The 12286-nt window shown below is 39.5% G+C and overlaps 1 protein-coding gene across 4 annotated transcripts in view; it reads right to left on the bottom strand.

Moving 5' to 3' along the window:
• Positions 1–9004, bottom strand: part of BANK1 (B cell scaffold protein with ankyrin repeats 1) — a 136519-nt gene extending 127515 nt beyond the window's left edge. For all 4 annotated transcript variants that reach the window (XM_042049870.1, XM_042049872.1, XM_042049871.1 and 1 more), the window contains exon 1: positions 8828–9004. In XM_042049870.1, the coding sequence (XP_041905804.1) occupies positions 8828–8840 (13 nt within the window). In that variant the 5' untranslated portion in view covers positions 8841–9004. The remainder of the gene's footprint in view (positions 1–8827) is intronic.
• Between the last annotated feature and the right edge of the window lie 3282 nt (positions 9005–12286).

Here is a 12286-nt window from a genome sequence, read left to right as displayed (position 1 = left end):
CCTGTGAAGGCCATAGGACCAGACAAGAGCAAGTCCAAAATACTCTCTTCAATGTACCCTGCATGGCTCTCAGGCCCTACTGCTGACCTCTGCACATCCTGTTTAGTAGGGAACACTACTTACCAGTGTGGAAGTAGCCTTGCAGCATTAGGAAACTAAGTCTTTATACAGTGCTCCCTGACCACAACCACTCAATGCTAAAATACACTAACATGAGCATGAAGCTGAGCTCCCACTATCTCAGGCACACTTGTACCAAAGCTGGTGCCTCAAGAGAAACTTTTGAACATGGCCACTTTTACTGAATCTATAGCTGGTACAGGCTGCAATGCCATATGCTTCTGCAGTGTTCAATGCACTTACAGGTACCTGGCCTGTTGTGGTCCACAGGCAAACCACAATAAAATGAAACATTTCTTAAATTAAATGCTATTATGATATCAAAATTCAGTGATCCAGATTTTAGCAATATACCAAGAAGTGAAATATACACAAACAAAACAACATGTTCAAGAGTCAATTTCAAAAAATGACAGTTGCTTAAACCTCTTGAGAGACTTCTAACCACTCTGATCTTGCAGTAAGAAATAAAAACCTATAAAAGCAGAGGAACTTAAGTTTGGAAACACTCCTCTAAACACTACAACTTTAATAAAGACTTAGATTCTGAACTATAATTTATCCAGTACTGGACTGGTTTTTTGTTACACAAGAGTGAAAACTTCACTTATTAAGCAAAACAGATTGTTTTGGGTAGAGCATGTACATTTGGAAATTCAAATGTTACAATGCTCATCTGTGACATAATTGTGGTGAGAAAAATTAAATAGCATAATTGACTTTCACAATATTTTAAGTATTTTAAGTTAATGTTCAACCCTTGATTTCTGACAAAAAGGACTAGCTTTTCACAGAAGTATCCAAAGTGTTGCATCCAATGAATGAGTTGCCACAGTTCGAGAGGGCAGTTCTGCCTTTTAATGATGTTATTTAAGGCATGGTTGTGTTCAAAACGAATGCTATGCATTATTACATATGCCATTCAAAATGAGCATGGACTTAACAGCATGTGGGAGTACAAAAACTATGGTATACATTATGTATTTGCAAGCTGAGATATAGAAACATGGCTTGCCATTTCAATGATTCTATAAGCATCAGTGCTGAAATACAGGCTGTAAGTTTGCCAATGAAACATAGCTGTTTTTAAACTCTCTTAGAAAACCAACTGACAATAGCTTGGCAAGAACACTAGCAGAAAATTAAAATGAAACTGTCCTGGATGTACCCTTTAAGCAGAAAATTCTTGTGTTTCCAAACTGCTAAATGTAGGATCTGGCCTCAACTTTCACTGGAAATACATTTTCCCCAATTCAATCATTGCAGACTGTTTCATTCAAGGCCAAATTAGATTTGGCCTCCTCTAAAATAGCTAGTCTTGAACAGGGAACAGAATGTATAAGGGAGAGAAACACATTTGAAAGTTTTCATGATAAGATTATTGTGTTACAAAACCAGAATGCGTGTATAAGAACCTTAAAGTTTTGATTAAAAACACTAGCAAAATTTCCTTTGATAGTGCACAGCAACAAGGCTTTGTTGATTAAATAGAGCTATTCTGAGACACACTAGGCTGGGGAATTAGCTTTCCATGTTTACAGGTAGGAAGTCTACAGCAACCGGAGACTCAGTGAAATATCTACTAAAAGACATCTCAGGGGGGTGGAGGAAATAAGGTATATTGAGTTTTGTGCATTTTTATTAGATTTTCCAGATACTACAGAACATCCTTTCCAAGTACGACCACTTCTATCATTTGATTAAATCTTTATAACATTTTCTCATAATATGAGCCTACCTTTAAAAAATACTTTTTAAAAGATTCAGATGAATTTGAAATGCAAATTACTCTTAGATAATAAAAGTAAGATTAAGCTGCTAGAGTTTACTTTCTGGACAGGCGAGAATCATTTAGATACCCGTAAAGATGTTGTGGTCTATCTGGCTTACTTGAAGGCCTTGCTTTTGTCAGGAAAATCCACAAACGTCAGAGGTTTATGTCCAAAAAGGGGACAGAGGAGCCCTGCAATTTAATTCGAGTAAAGGGAGACAGCCCACTGGGGCACACGCCTGCAGGGTGCTCTCCCTCGAGGTTTTGGAGGGCGCAGCCTACTTTTATCCCCAACTCCTGGCCGCACGTTGCCCTCTTCCTTTCCCCACTGGCTGAGGTACCGGGAAGGTACAGCCTTCCCGCACCGCCTACCACATATTCCCCCCGTGAACCTACTATTTTACCCCAAAGTTCAGAAGTTCAGGCTTGATTCACGTATTTACTTGTTTCAGGAGCTAAGCTGTGTGGGCTCTGCAACAAACGTACTGCCCAGAGTTAGTGGAGACATTAAGACCCGTTTCAACACCATTAACCCGTTAACACCCATACCTTCACCTCCCACAGAATGGTTTGTAAAGACATTAGCTTTCCTCTCACTTTGAAGTGAACTTGAATTGAGACTATAACTCACGTGGATTGTTTATTTCAGCTCCCTCAAACAAAAGGCATTTGAAAAATAATGATCAAATAGTCATTTTTCAGAGGACTTTTTTTCCCCCCCCTCTTAAAATGCTCCTCTAAACTGACTTTATAATGGGAACAAGTTGTTCTAGGTAGATACAGTCTGCTTGTACAACGTGAGATACACTGGCCACCTTCTTGGGAGTTTTTACACCAGCTCAAGCATACACTCCTGGCCAGCACTACAGACTTCGGTCACAACTGAATCACAGGAATGCTACTGCAAACATGGCAAAAAATTCTTAGTAACAAAATTCCTTAGGAAAATCACTTCTTCTTGAAGGGGTTTATACTGAATACTGCATATTTTCCAGTTCCCACTGTATTTCATGTTTTTAAAGGGAAGCTAATCAAACTCAGAAGATATCTGGTTTCTGCTGTTCATATACTCTTGTTAATTTAAGAAATTTATTTCTGTCACCCATGCATATTATAATTCAACAAAGAGCAAGTGCCCAGGTCTTTTCTATCACAAATTTTAATAAATCAGAGGAACACCACACTTGTGGCTTCTGATTAAAGTACTCCTTGTTTTCATTTGGTGCTCACGATCATATTAGCATTAAACTGCTTTGAAGCCTGTAAGTTCTGTATTTAGCCTTTCCTTTTTACAGAGGACACAGCACTACTTAACATGAAGGTTTTTATTTTCAGTCTTCAAATGACTAAAAATTGTCCATGTTCAATTCATTCCAGGCATACTATAACTTTTTCCTTTCAGCTATTTAATCTGTAAATGTTTCACAAATAAATGAAAATTATGAAAAACGGAAGGGTATACTATATGAAAATATGTTTAGCATATATTACCTTATTTCTTAAAAGTTTAATTCATAAATGTCATTCTATTAATTGTTCCATTTTTCCCAAGGCTTCTAGAATTTTTGATATTTTCCACTAGAAAAGAAATGCTTACTATTTCTATTGTACTTCTAATCTGATATTAACACCACTTTTTACTGACTACAGTAAACAAACTGGAATTATTTATTCTTCACAACTTAACACTCACCTTGTAGAGAGAACAACTAAAAAACAATATTTCTTTTTGGGGTTGGGTTTTGTTTTTTCTTTTTAACTGGAAACAAGTATAACAATAAACAGTGAGTGAAAATATCATTACTTCATTACATTTTGACAGGAAAATACCTTGCTTTATTTGAGAGACACAATACATGCATGTCCCCAACACTGAAAAATGTGGAGGATAAAGCACATTTGGGCATGAATTGAACTGTATATGACAGGGTCTCAGTCAGGTTTGGGGACAGGGGGTTGTTTATCTGACATTATTTCTTGTAAGAAAACTCTTTTAGGCATGTCTGGAGTAGGGGATCTAGGATCAGGCATTAGCTCTCAGATCCAGCTGCTCTATAGTTGCACCTTAACTTGGTGTGAGGGCAAAACCTGGTCACCCAGGAAAGTCTCTCTTCTGATGTTGGTTTCCACAGAAAGGAAACCCAAGGATGCAGGGCTGGACAGAAGCTGTGGTACACTCCAGCAGAAAGACCAGACACAGCCATACATTTCTTTCAGCTATGAAAACCTGCAAGTTTCAGCAACTCACTTGAAGTAAGTTTACAAGTAGGCACAGAGAAAAAACTGTGAAACTTGACAAAGGTATTGCATTTCAGCTTCACAGTCTTACATGAATTCTCTATTCCTTAAACAGAGGCAACAGCAGTTGTGAAAATTCACATTTCCTTTTCTAAAGAATATCGTTAGGTATATAAATACACACTTTCACAAACAAAAGCACATCATACCACATGCAAAGGAAATATTTAAAATGCCAACAGATCACCAGTAAATTTTACCAATTTTTCAAATGTTTTCTTTGACTTGCTTTTCTTTTTTGATTTCCAGGTTTAACTGTTGTAGATATCAATAATAACAATGAAATTTTGCACAATGAATCTGGACTTTATACAAACATACATCTCAACTGTAGAAATAAAAAGCCATAGGGCAGTACATAAGACAGCTGGATATGCTAGAGAGCATTTCTCATAAAAACCCAGTACTCTTAGCATGTTTTGAGGAATCCACTACTTCACTAACCATGGGAAACATGGAACATATGCTTGTAAAACCATCTCCTTTATCATCCTTAAGAACTTCTCTGGACAGGAAAGCTAAGCCCTGCATTGCATATTGCAAACACCACTATGTCCAAATTCTGCACAGAGCTCAGAAAGACTGAAAAAAAAAGTTGAACAGGCTTTGAAATTAGTTTTGTTCCCAGTTAAAAACAAGGGAGAGAGTGGTTTGCTTTCCTTTTCTAATCCCAATATATGTTACTGTGTACTTCAGAGCTTGAATGCCCTGAATCAATGTCCAGATGGCACACTAGTAAAACCAGTAAAACACTGATTTCTGATGAAAGTAGTAACTGAGTATCACTGAATACTGATATTCCAAATAGGCTACACTCAGACAGTAACTGTAGTTCCTAGAGATATGTTCAGAGTTCTCATTTAGCACAGAAGCGATTTCAAGATACTACTAAGAGGAACTGTACTTACTGTTGTAAATTTGTTTTTAATAGTATATAGTATTTGGCAATAAAGAAAACTCCTTAGTTGTCAACTGGTCATACAAAAATGACTGTTTGCCACCCAAGAAGCAGTGAACCTTAGCCACAGACTGCATCTATTTATAATCACCTGTGTAAAGTTTCAAGTCCTTTCCAGCTGTTAAGCATGTGATCTGAATGCAAATGGGTGCTTTCCAAACTCAGCCGTACCTCTGCTTGAACTGTCTCAATGTCAAACGTGTAAGACTCTTCTTACCTATCTGTACAAAAAAACTCACAGAAACATTGAAAAACAAAGAAATGATGGGGCTGGTAAAACCAATTTGCTTTAACTGTCAGGTCTGTGATAGCATAAATTATACACTGTGGCTTAATACAAAGCCTTGCTTTCTTACAATGCAGGGAGCCAATAAACACGAAATGAACATCAACAGTATTACATGAAATAGATTCCAGTTTAAAATTTAAATCTTGGTATTCATGACTCCTTTCCTATCTTCACAGTCATTTCAAAAATTATTTTAAATACCATTCTGAACTTATTACTTTGTTTACATTTAATATAACCTAGGGGTTTTGTTTTTTTTTTTTTTTTCCACAGTTCACAATGCAATAGGCTGATTTTGATTTATACAAAACATCAGGACAACTTTATTTATTTAACAACAGCCAGAGATCACTGGACCTCCCACGGGGTTATAATTATATCACAACTTATTGCTGCTGTTTGCGTTGGGGCACTTAAGCTTGTTAGAGGAGATAAAAACATTCTTTATTACCTACAAGCAAATAAAGAAGTATATAAGCTAATCAAATACTCAAAGACCAGTTTCAAGAACTATATAGACAGGGAAAGAGTCACACTGTTGGTTTTGAGTCCCTGGACAAAAATGTTCTTCCATTTAAGAAACTGAGATTGCGGTTTTCTTTCATATTTATCATGTCATCAGTGATACCACTGAGACAATTTTTTAAATGTGGATGGTCAATTGCTTCTATGCAAACTTCAGTAACTGCTGCTTGCAACAGGGAGAGGATTAGAGTAAGGAACACAGCTAGTTAGGATCAACTTTTGAATCTGAATGAGCATCCCAACACTTCTGAAGACAAATGATAGCTTTGAGGTACTTCAGTTCTGGCTTCTTTGATACTCCAATTACTAAAAAATCATTAATAATTTGAATATTACTTAATAATTAATACTGAATATGAATATTACGATTTTTATTATCATTTTATTACTGAATCTGCTTCAAAACTCCACCACTAGACCTCTTGCATTTTGAATCAAATAATTTTCTGAGATCTCTTTTTCCCTAAAAGTGAAGGAAGCTGAAAAATTATTGACGACTAAAAACTCAAGCACTCCCTAATTCATGAGAAAAACAAGAATCAAGTATTACTTGTGTCTATTCACTGTCTAGATTCCCTCCCAGAACATCTCTTACATAAACATCAACCCAGAAACAGTTGGAGACACAGAAATGTACATTGTGTAAATAAAGGACTGACAGTGAAAGATCTCAATGAAGATAATTACATTCCCGAGTGCAAAGAGGAGTGATAACTCCAACACGGCATAACAATGAAGTTATCCTGTCAGTGCCTCCTGCCTCAAGTGAAGGCAGATGTCATCAAAGATCCCACACTACAGATGTTTTAGCTCTACTAGCTACAGCATCTTTAATGGAATTTACATAAAGAAGTTCATCTAGGGTCTTCTACAAAGTACTGACCAGTTACAAGCCTGTCTGTCTCACCAAGCATCCCAAACAGCTTTCAGATTTGAGCTAGACTCGCCTTGGGCAATCCACCTAAAGCAACCTCAGTACATCACAGATACTGTTCCATCAGCAGAAAACAGACCTCTATACACTGTGGAAAGAAAGCTTTGATGCTGTGGCAAACCTGCAGGAGAGAGGTCTGTGCGTGGAGGTTGGAGGTGAATGAGGCTTAGGCAAAGCAATACATTAAAAAATGACAGAGGCAAATGATGATGGAGTAGAAGGCCAGCACATCCTCTGCTGGCTAAGCCTACTGTTACTTGTTCCCCTGCCAACGTGTGGAACTGGCTGCAAGCAGCTGGGAAAGCAGCCATCCCTCTTTGGTGTTCTTACATATTGACTCAGCAATTACTCCAGCTATTTCATGTGCATACTCAGGATTTGACTGCCTTTATTCACCAAGATCCAGACTGTAAACTATATGCCCCCAGGTCATGCAGAGTTGTATCCTGTCATTGATACAGAATGATCACTGAGCATACGTCTATGATTATCAGAATACTGCCCTGCCGACTGTTCCCATCTACAAATATCAGTTTGCCTAATAACTGGGATAGCACAGGCATATTTGGAAATACTATTAAATGTAGTTTTACTCATATATGTGACTTTTTCCTTTAAAGAAGCTCACAATACTGGAAGTTGGGTCTAGATAGAAAATAACCAGTAAAATAACCATACCCATTTCACCACCAGCCCTAAGTAGAAAGCAAAGCAGTACTGAGTTTTGATATTTCATCTACAACTAACTTCTTATTATAAAACAGCTGGAAAAGTCACTTTGCCTTTCTTTCCTGGTGTTTTTTATTTGTTTAATGACAGAAGTAGGTAAAGATGGCTTGCAATGCTAATGTCATTACAAAGCTGCACTTGATAATTAACTAATGTGGTAACTCTGATGTTATAAAATGATGCAAAACATAAAAGTACTTGGTAAAAAAACATGTCTTGACATCTGAAGCAGTCATTTAAAATGCTGAATCAGAACAGAAAAACAAAGCATCGAGGCACCTCTGCAGACTCAGGCCCTCAGACTTCTGTTTCTCAATTCCTCATTCAGAAAATGAGAATAAAATATTTTCCCACCTAATAAAAGAATCACAAAAATAAAGCTAAGCTCCCTGCAAGCAAGTAAGTCAAACCTCTGGTATCGGGCTACATGTCATTCATTTCTTTTTTATTGAGTGCCCAGCTTGGCAGTCACTGGGCTTGATTTAAGTGTTGCTGAGCCTTGCAAAGACACATGAAGAAAATGGGAGCAGTAAATAGACAGTATTTCTGTGAATTAGGGAACACAACTGGGAAGAATGCGCACAGGGACATGGAGTCACACGTTTCTGGTTCAGATTAAGGACTGCCTCTGATTTACATGAGGCCTTTGTAAGTAATTTTAACTTTTCATCAAATTTTTCCACCAGTCAATGGGACAATGCATTCCAACACTACCGAGGGAGTAACAAAATACACACGAACAGTTTTGAGGCACACAGGTATAGCAACAAACACCAATAAAAGCATAAACAAGGAATAATATTCCTGTGCAAAGTCTAGCACAGTTTTGTGGTACACTACAGGCTGGATCCCATATGGAAAGCTGAGAGACTGCAAGAGGATGATCAATTTCTAATTAATAACACAACATGTGATCAGCCAATTAAGACTATCGATAGTATCGATGTATTAAGTCGATACACATGTAGGACCGAATTAATATTGCTCGTATAACTTTTCTTCTTACATTTCCTAACTTTTTGGTGGTACATCCCCTCCTCTTCAGCAAATTTACGTTGGTACTGCGAGACCGTAAGAGACGCATTAGACACCGCCTGCACTTGAGGGCTACTTTCAAGGGCAGGGTCTCCACTCCCCAACACCACGCCGGGACACAGCACCCTGTGGGAACCTCCCCGCCCTCGCAACCCGCCTCGCACCGACCTGCCGGGCTCATGGCTCCGCCGCCCGCGCAGTCCCGGCCACCAAAATCCCAGCCACCAAAATCCCGGCCCGAGGGCGCTGTCCCTGCCCGAGGGTCCTGTCCCGGCCGCCGCCGGCACGGAAGCGCGGAGGCCTCCCCGGCTGCTGCGGCCGCGGGGCTCCGCTGCCCGCTGGGCCCCACCCATATCCTCCGCTAAACTCACACCCCCACGCACCCCGGCATCGCCCCGCCAGCCGCGGGGAGAGCCCTCTGCCGCCGAGGCTGCCTGGGTGTGGGGAGGAAACGAGGAGGAAGTCTAACCTTTCTGGCTGTGCAAGAGTGTTGGGGTTTGGTGCAAGAGTGTGCGCAGCTCACCCTGTGGAGAAAAGCCTCTCAGAGATGAAAGGCACCTAGGAGGTATCCCCTAGCGATCAGGCGTTCTGGTGCGGCATGATTACCATCTCCACAATATTGTGCCATGTATTTATTTTTTGGAGTGGCGCAGAGTAGAGTAAAACAAAAACTAAAAAAAATCAAAACAAGCAGCCCATGGGAGACACTGCAAATGCTTCAGCTCACTGCTGCACTGGCCACCAAATTTAGTCAGGAGACATCAGTCAAGGTGGCATCTTCGAAGTTAAAAAGAAAGGCCAGACCCACCACAAGGAGCCGGTGTTTCCCTACAAAATAGGATTACAGAAAAACTGAAAGTACCTTTTGAAATAAGTTTTCAAAGGAAGCAAACCTTTTCAAACCACTTTGTGCATAGATGTGTGCTTCTTGCTCACCTAGACTCCTGAGTTCACCTTCCATACCTGAACTTTTATGTTTTTCGGCTGATTTTAGAAAAACTTGTTGAAGGTTTTAAAGATCTCAAATGTGAATTTGCTATGTACCAGTTTCAGTAATAGGGGTGTCCAAAATAAAGAGACTGCCTGAACTGAAGGAAAGGCTGCAGAATGAATTCAAGCAGTATTAGAGGAAGGAAAATTCATGCAGAGGCAGTCTTTATAGATGTCCTAGTGTGACAAAACCTTCACAGTTTGCAATCAACCACAAACCGCTAATTGCAGGAGGCTGGACTTCAGTGAGGGAACTACTTCTGGAAAGACTTTGCACACTGCAGGGACTGTGTCCAGCTGAATTGCTTGGAAAACTGAACCCTCTGAGCTGTTCCTGTTTCTATCATTACACAGGTAGATGATTCTTCTTCTTCTTCTTCTTCTTCTTCTGATTATTATTATAATTATTATTATTATTATTAATGTTTCGGGTTTTTTTCAGTCACTTCTGCCAACATGTGGCTGGTTTTGGTGAATTTCTTACTTGGTGTGGCCTATCACACAGAGGAAACATCTAGCTACACAGACACTGGGAAAATCTGGAATAGATCCAATCATGTCAGGGTACATGTGCATCAGGAAGAGAGCCTGGAATACCTCCTGTTGTTCCTTGCTGCTCATTTTTAACCTTTGGATTTTATTCCTTTAAATGACAGGTATCTGGACAATACCTTATTCCAGTACTGTATTTTTGGGTGCAAGGGATGCAGCACTACAGTGTCAGTAGTCTTGAACTGTGAGCAGGATGAACACAAATGAGATATCTTATAATGGAGGATGCAATATGTCAAAGATAAAACATGTAGAAACACCACATCTGACTATTTTTCCATGGCAGTAATAATTGCTGCTTCCTAAAAAATGGGTTCGGTAATGTGGTTGGATGCAGTTGGGATGATTTACAGTTCTTAACTGCAAGGATCTTCGCTGTGGAAATAGGAATTCATGAAAAGAAAAACAATCATTAAATATAAATGTATTTAAATATAAAAATAATTTAAATGGAACTTGGAACTCTCATTCCAGTAAAAACAAAACAAAATTAGGGGGTTGTCCTGGGTGTCAGGATGAGGGACAAAATGGATTGTGACAGCCCAGTTATTTACATTCTGAGAGCCAGCACTGAGGAAATGAGTCCTAAAAGGAAGAACATTATTTGCTCTACTCAGATTTTAAACCAAACAACAGGCAGGCTTCTACTAGTCAAAGAAAGAAAAGCCTTCAGCAGAATCCAGAAGCAAGAGGCCCTGCTCCACAAGGAGCCCTTGCTGAAGCGTTGGTCAGCGCGCACGGCATGCACGGAGGCTTGCAGTGGCCAGGGCGAAACCTGGGCTCTCCTCTGGTGGCCGTGGTGCTATGTGTAGGGTGATCCATGCAAGGCTGGAAGGAAACCATCTAGGACAGGTTGCTGAGAAGATGGGGATGGAAGGTAGTGCAGGAGTTGTGTTGTTAGATCTCAGTTTAAGGGAGGATAAGACTTGGTGAGGATTGTGGCGGTTTTAATGGACTGCTTCGTGTGGTGCAAGTTGTTTGTCATGGTGGCTGCACTTTCATCTCTGCCTGCTGATGGTGAGGCTGAGTCTGCTGGGTCTGTGCTTTTAGTTGGACCCAACTGAGCCTTTGCTACTGAGCTCAACTAGTTTACTCTTGAACACAGGTTTTTCCTGAGCTATGGTGCTGCCATCACAGCTTTTGAGACAGTGATACTGACCTGTACAGGACAACGATGGGAACAACAAGGGGAATGGTGAGCATGGTGCTGATCTCTGACTAGTTGCAGCTTAAGACAGTGTTAGGTATATTGAGGCCTACAGCCAGAAGAATTATTTCTAAGAGGAAGACAGCTGAATTCTCTAACTGCAGGGTTATTTCCATCAATTTATACTTCTTATACCAGCCCAGTCATGAAGATTTTCTCTGGTGTGGTGTTATGTCTGCATATGACTACATATTACTGTCAGTTTCAGCAGACTCCTACCTACAAATTAAGTTTGCTGTGGGGTCTGTCAGGTTGCGGTCTTCTCTACAAGTCCAGCAGAGGAATTAGGTTTCCACAGCTCTTCAACCTCGTAATGATAGCACTTTATATATATCATAAAGCCAAGGAATTTATAATTCATGCTGGAGGTGTAAGAACACTCACTGTTTCTAGGCAAGGAAAAACTACTTAAATTATTAAGCAACCTCGGCGTGTGTCATGAAGCAGTGCTGTATTAGAGGGAAAACAAAGAAAAAGTCCATGTTAAATCATGAAAAACATGTCTTGGGAATGAAGTCAGTGTTGCGTTTAAGTTGCCTGGCTGTCCTCGGTATGAATTTCAAGCTTCAATTTTAATAAATTTCCGTGAAGTATAAGCTTGCTTCCAAACATCCTAGATTCATAACACTAATTTGGGGATAATTATATACTCCTGTAAAACTTTTTAGCTTTGGATTCTCACTGATCTTGTCAAGACTAATTTCTTTCTGATACTGCTTTTGTTTTTCCCTTTGTGAACATATTGCTATTGTTGGAATAATGGCTTCTCCTTTGGATATAGTTAACATTCAATACATTGCCAGTATAATTTCCTACACGTATTACATATTTGTTTTCCACAGGTTTGAAAAGCCTTTTGTCTGTTAAAGAGCTTGAAG

This window comes from Corvus kubaryi, unplaced genomic scaffold, assembly GCF_017639235.1.
Source record: "Corvus kubaryi isolate FWS band 111438036 unplaced genomic scaffold, C.kubaryi_AGA036_p1.0 71, whole genome shotgun sequence".
In the NCBI taxonomy this organism is placed as follows: domain Eukaryota; kingdom Metazoa; phylum Chordata; class Aves; order Passeriformes; family Corvidae; genus Corvus; species Corvus kubaryi.
Note: the sequence above shows the minus strand (reverse complement) of the source record. Positions and strands in the feature narration are given on the sequence as shown.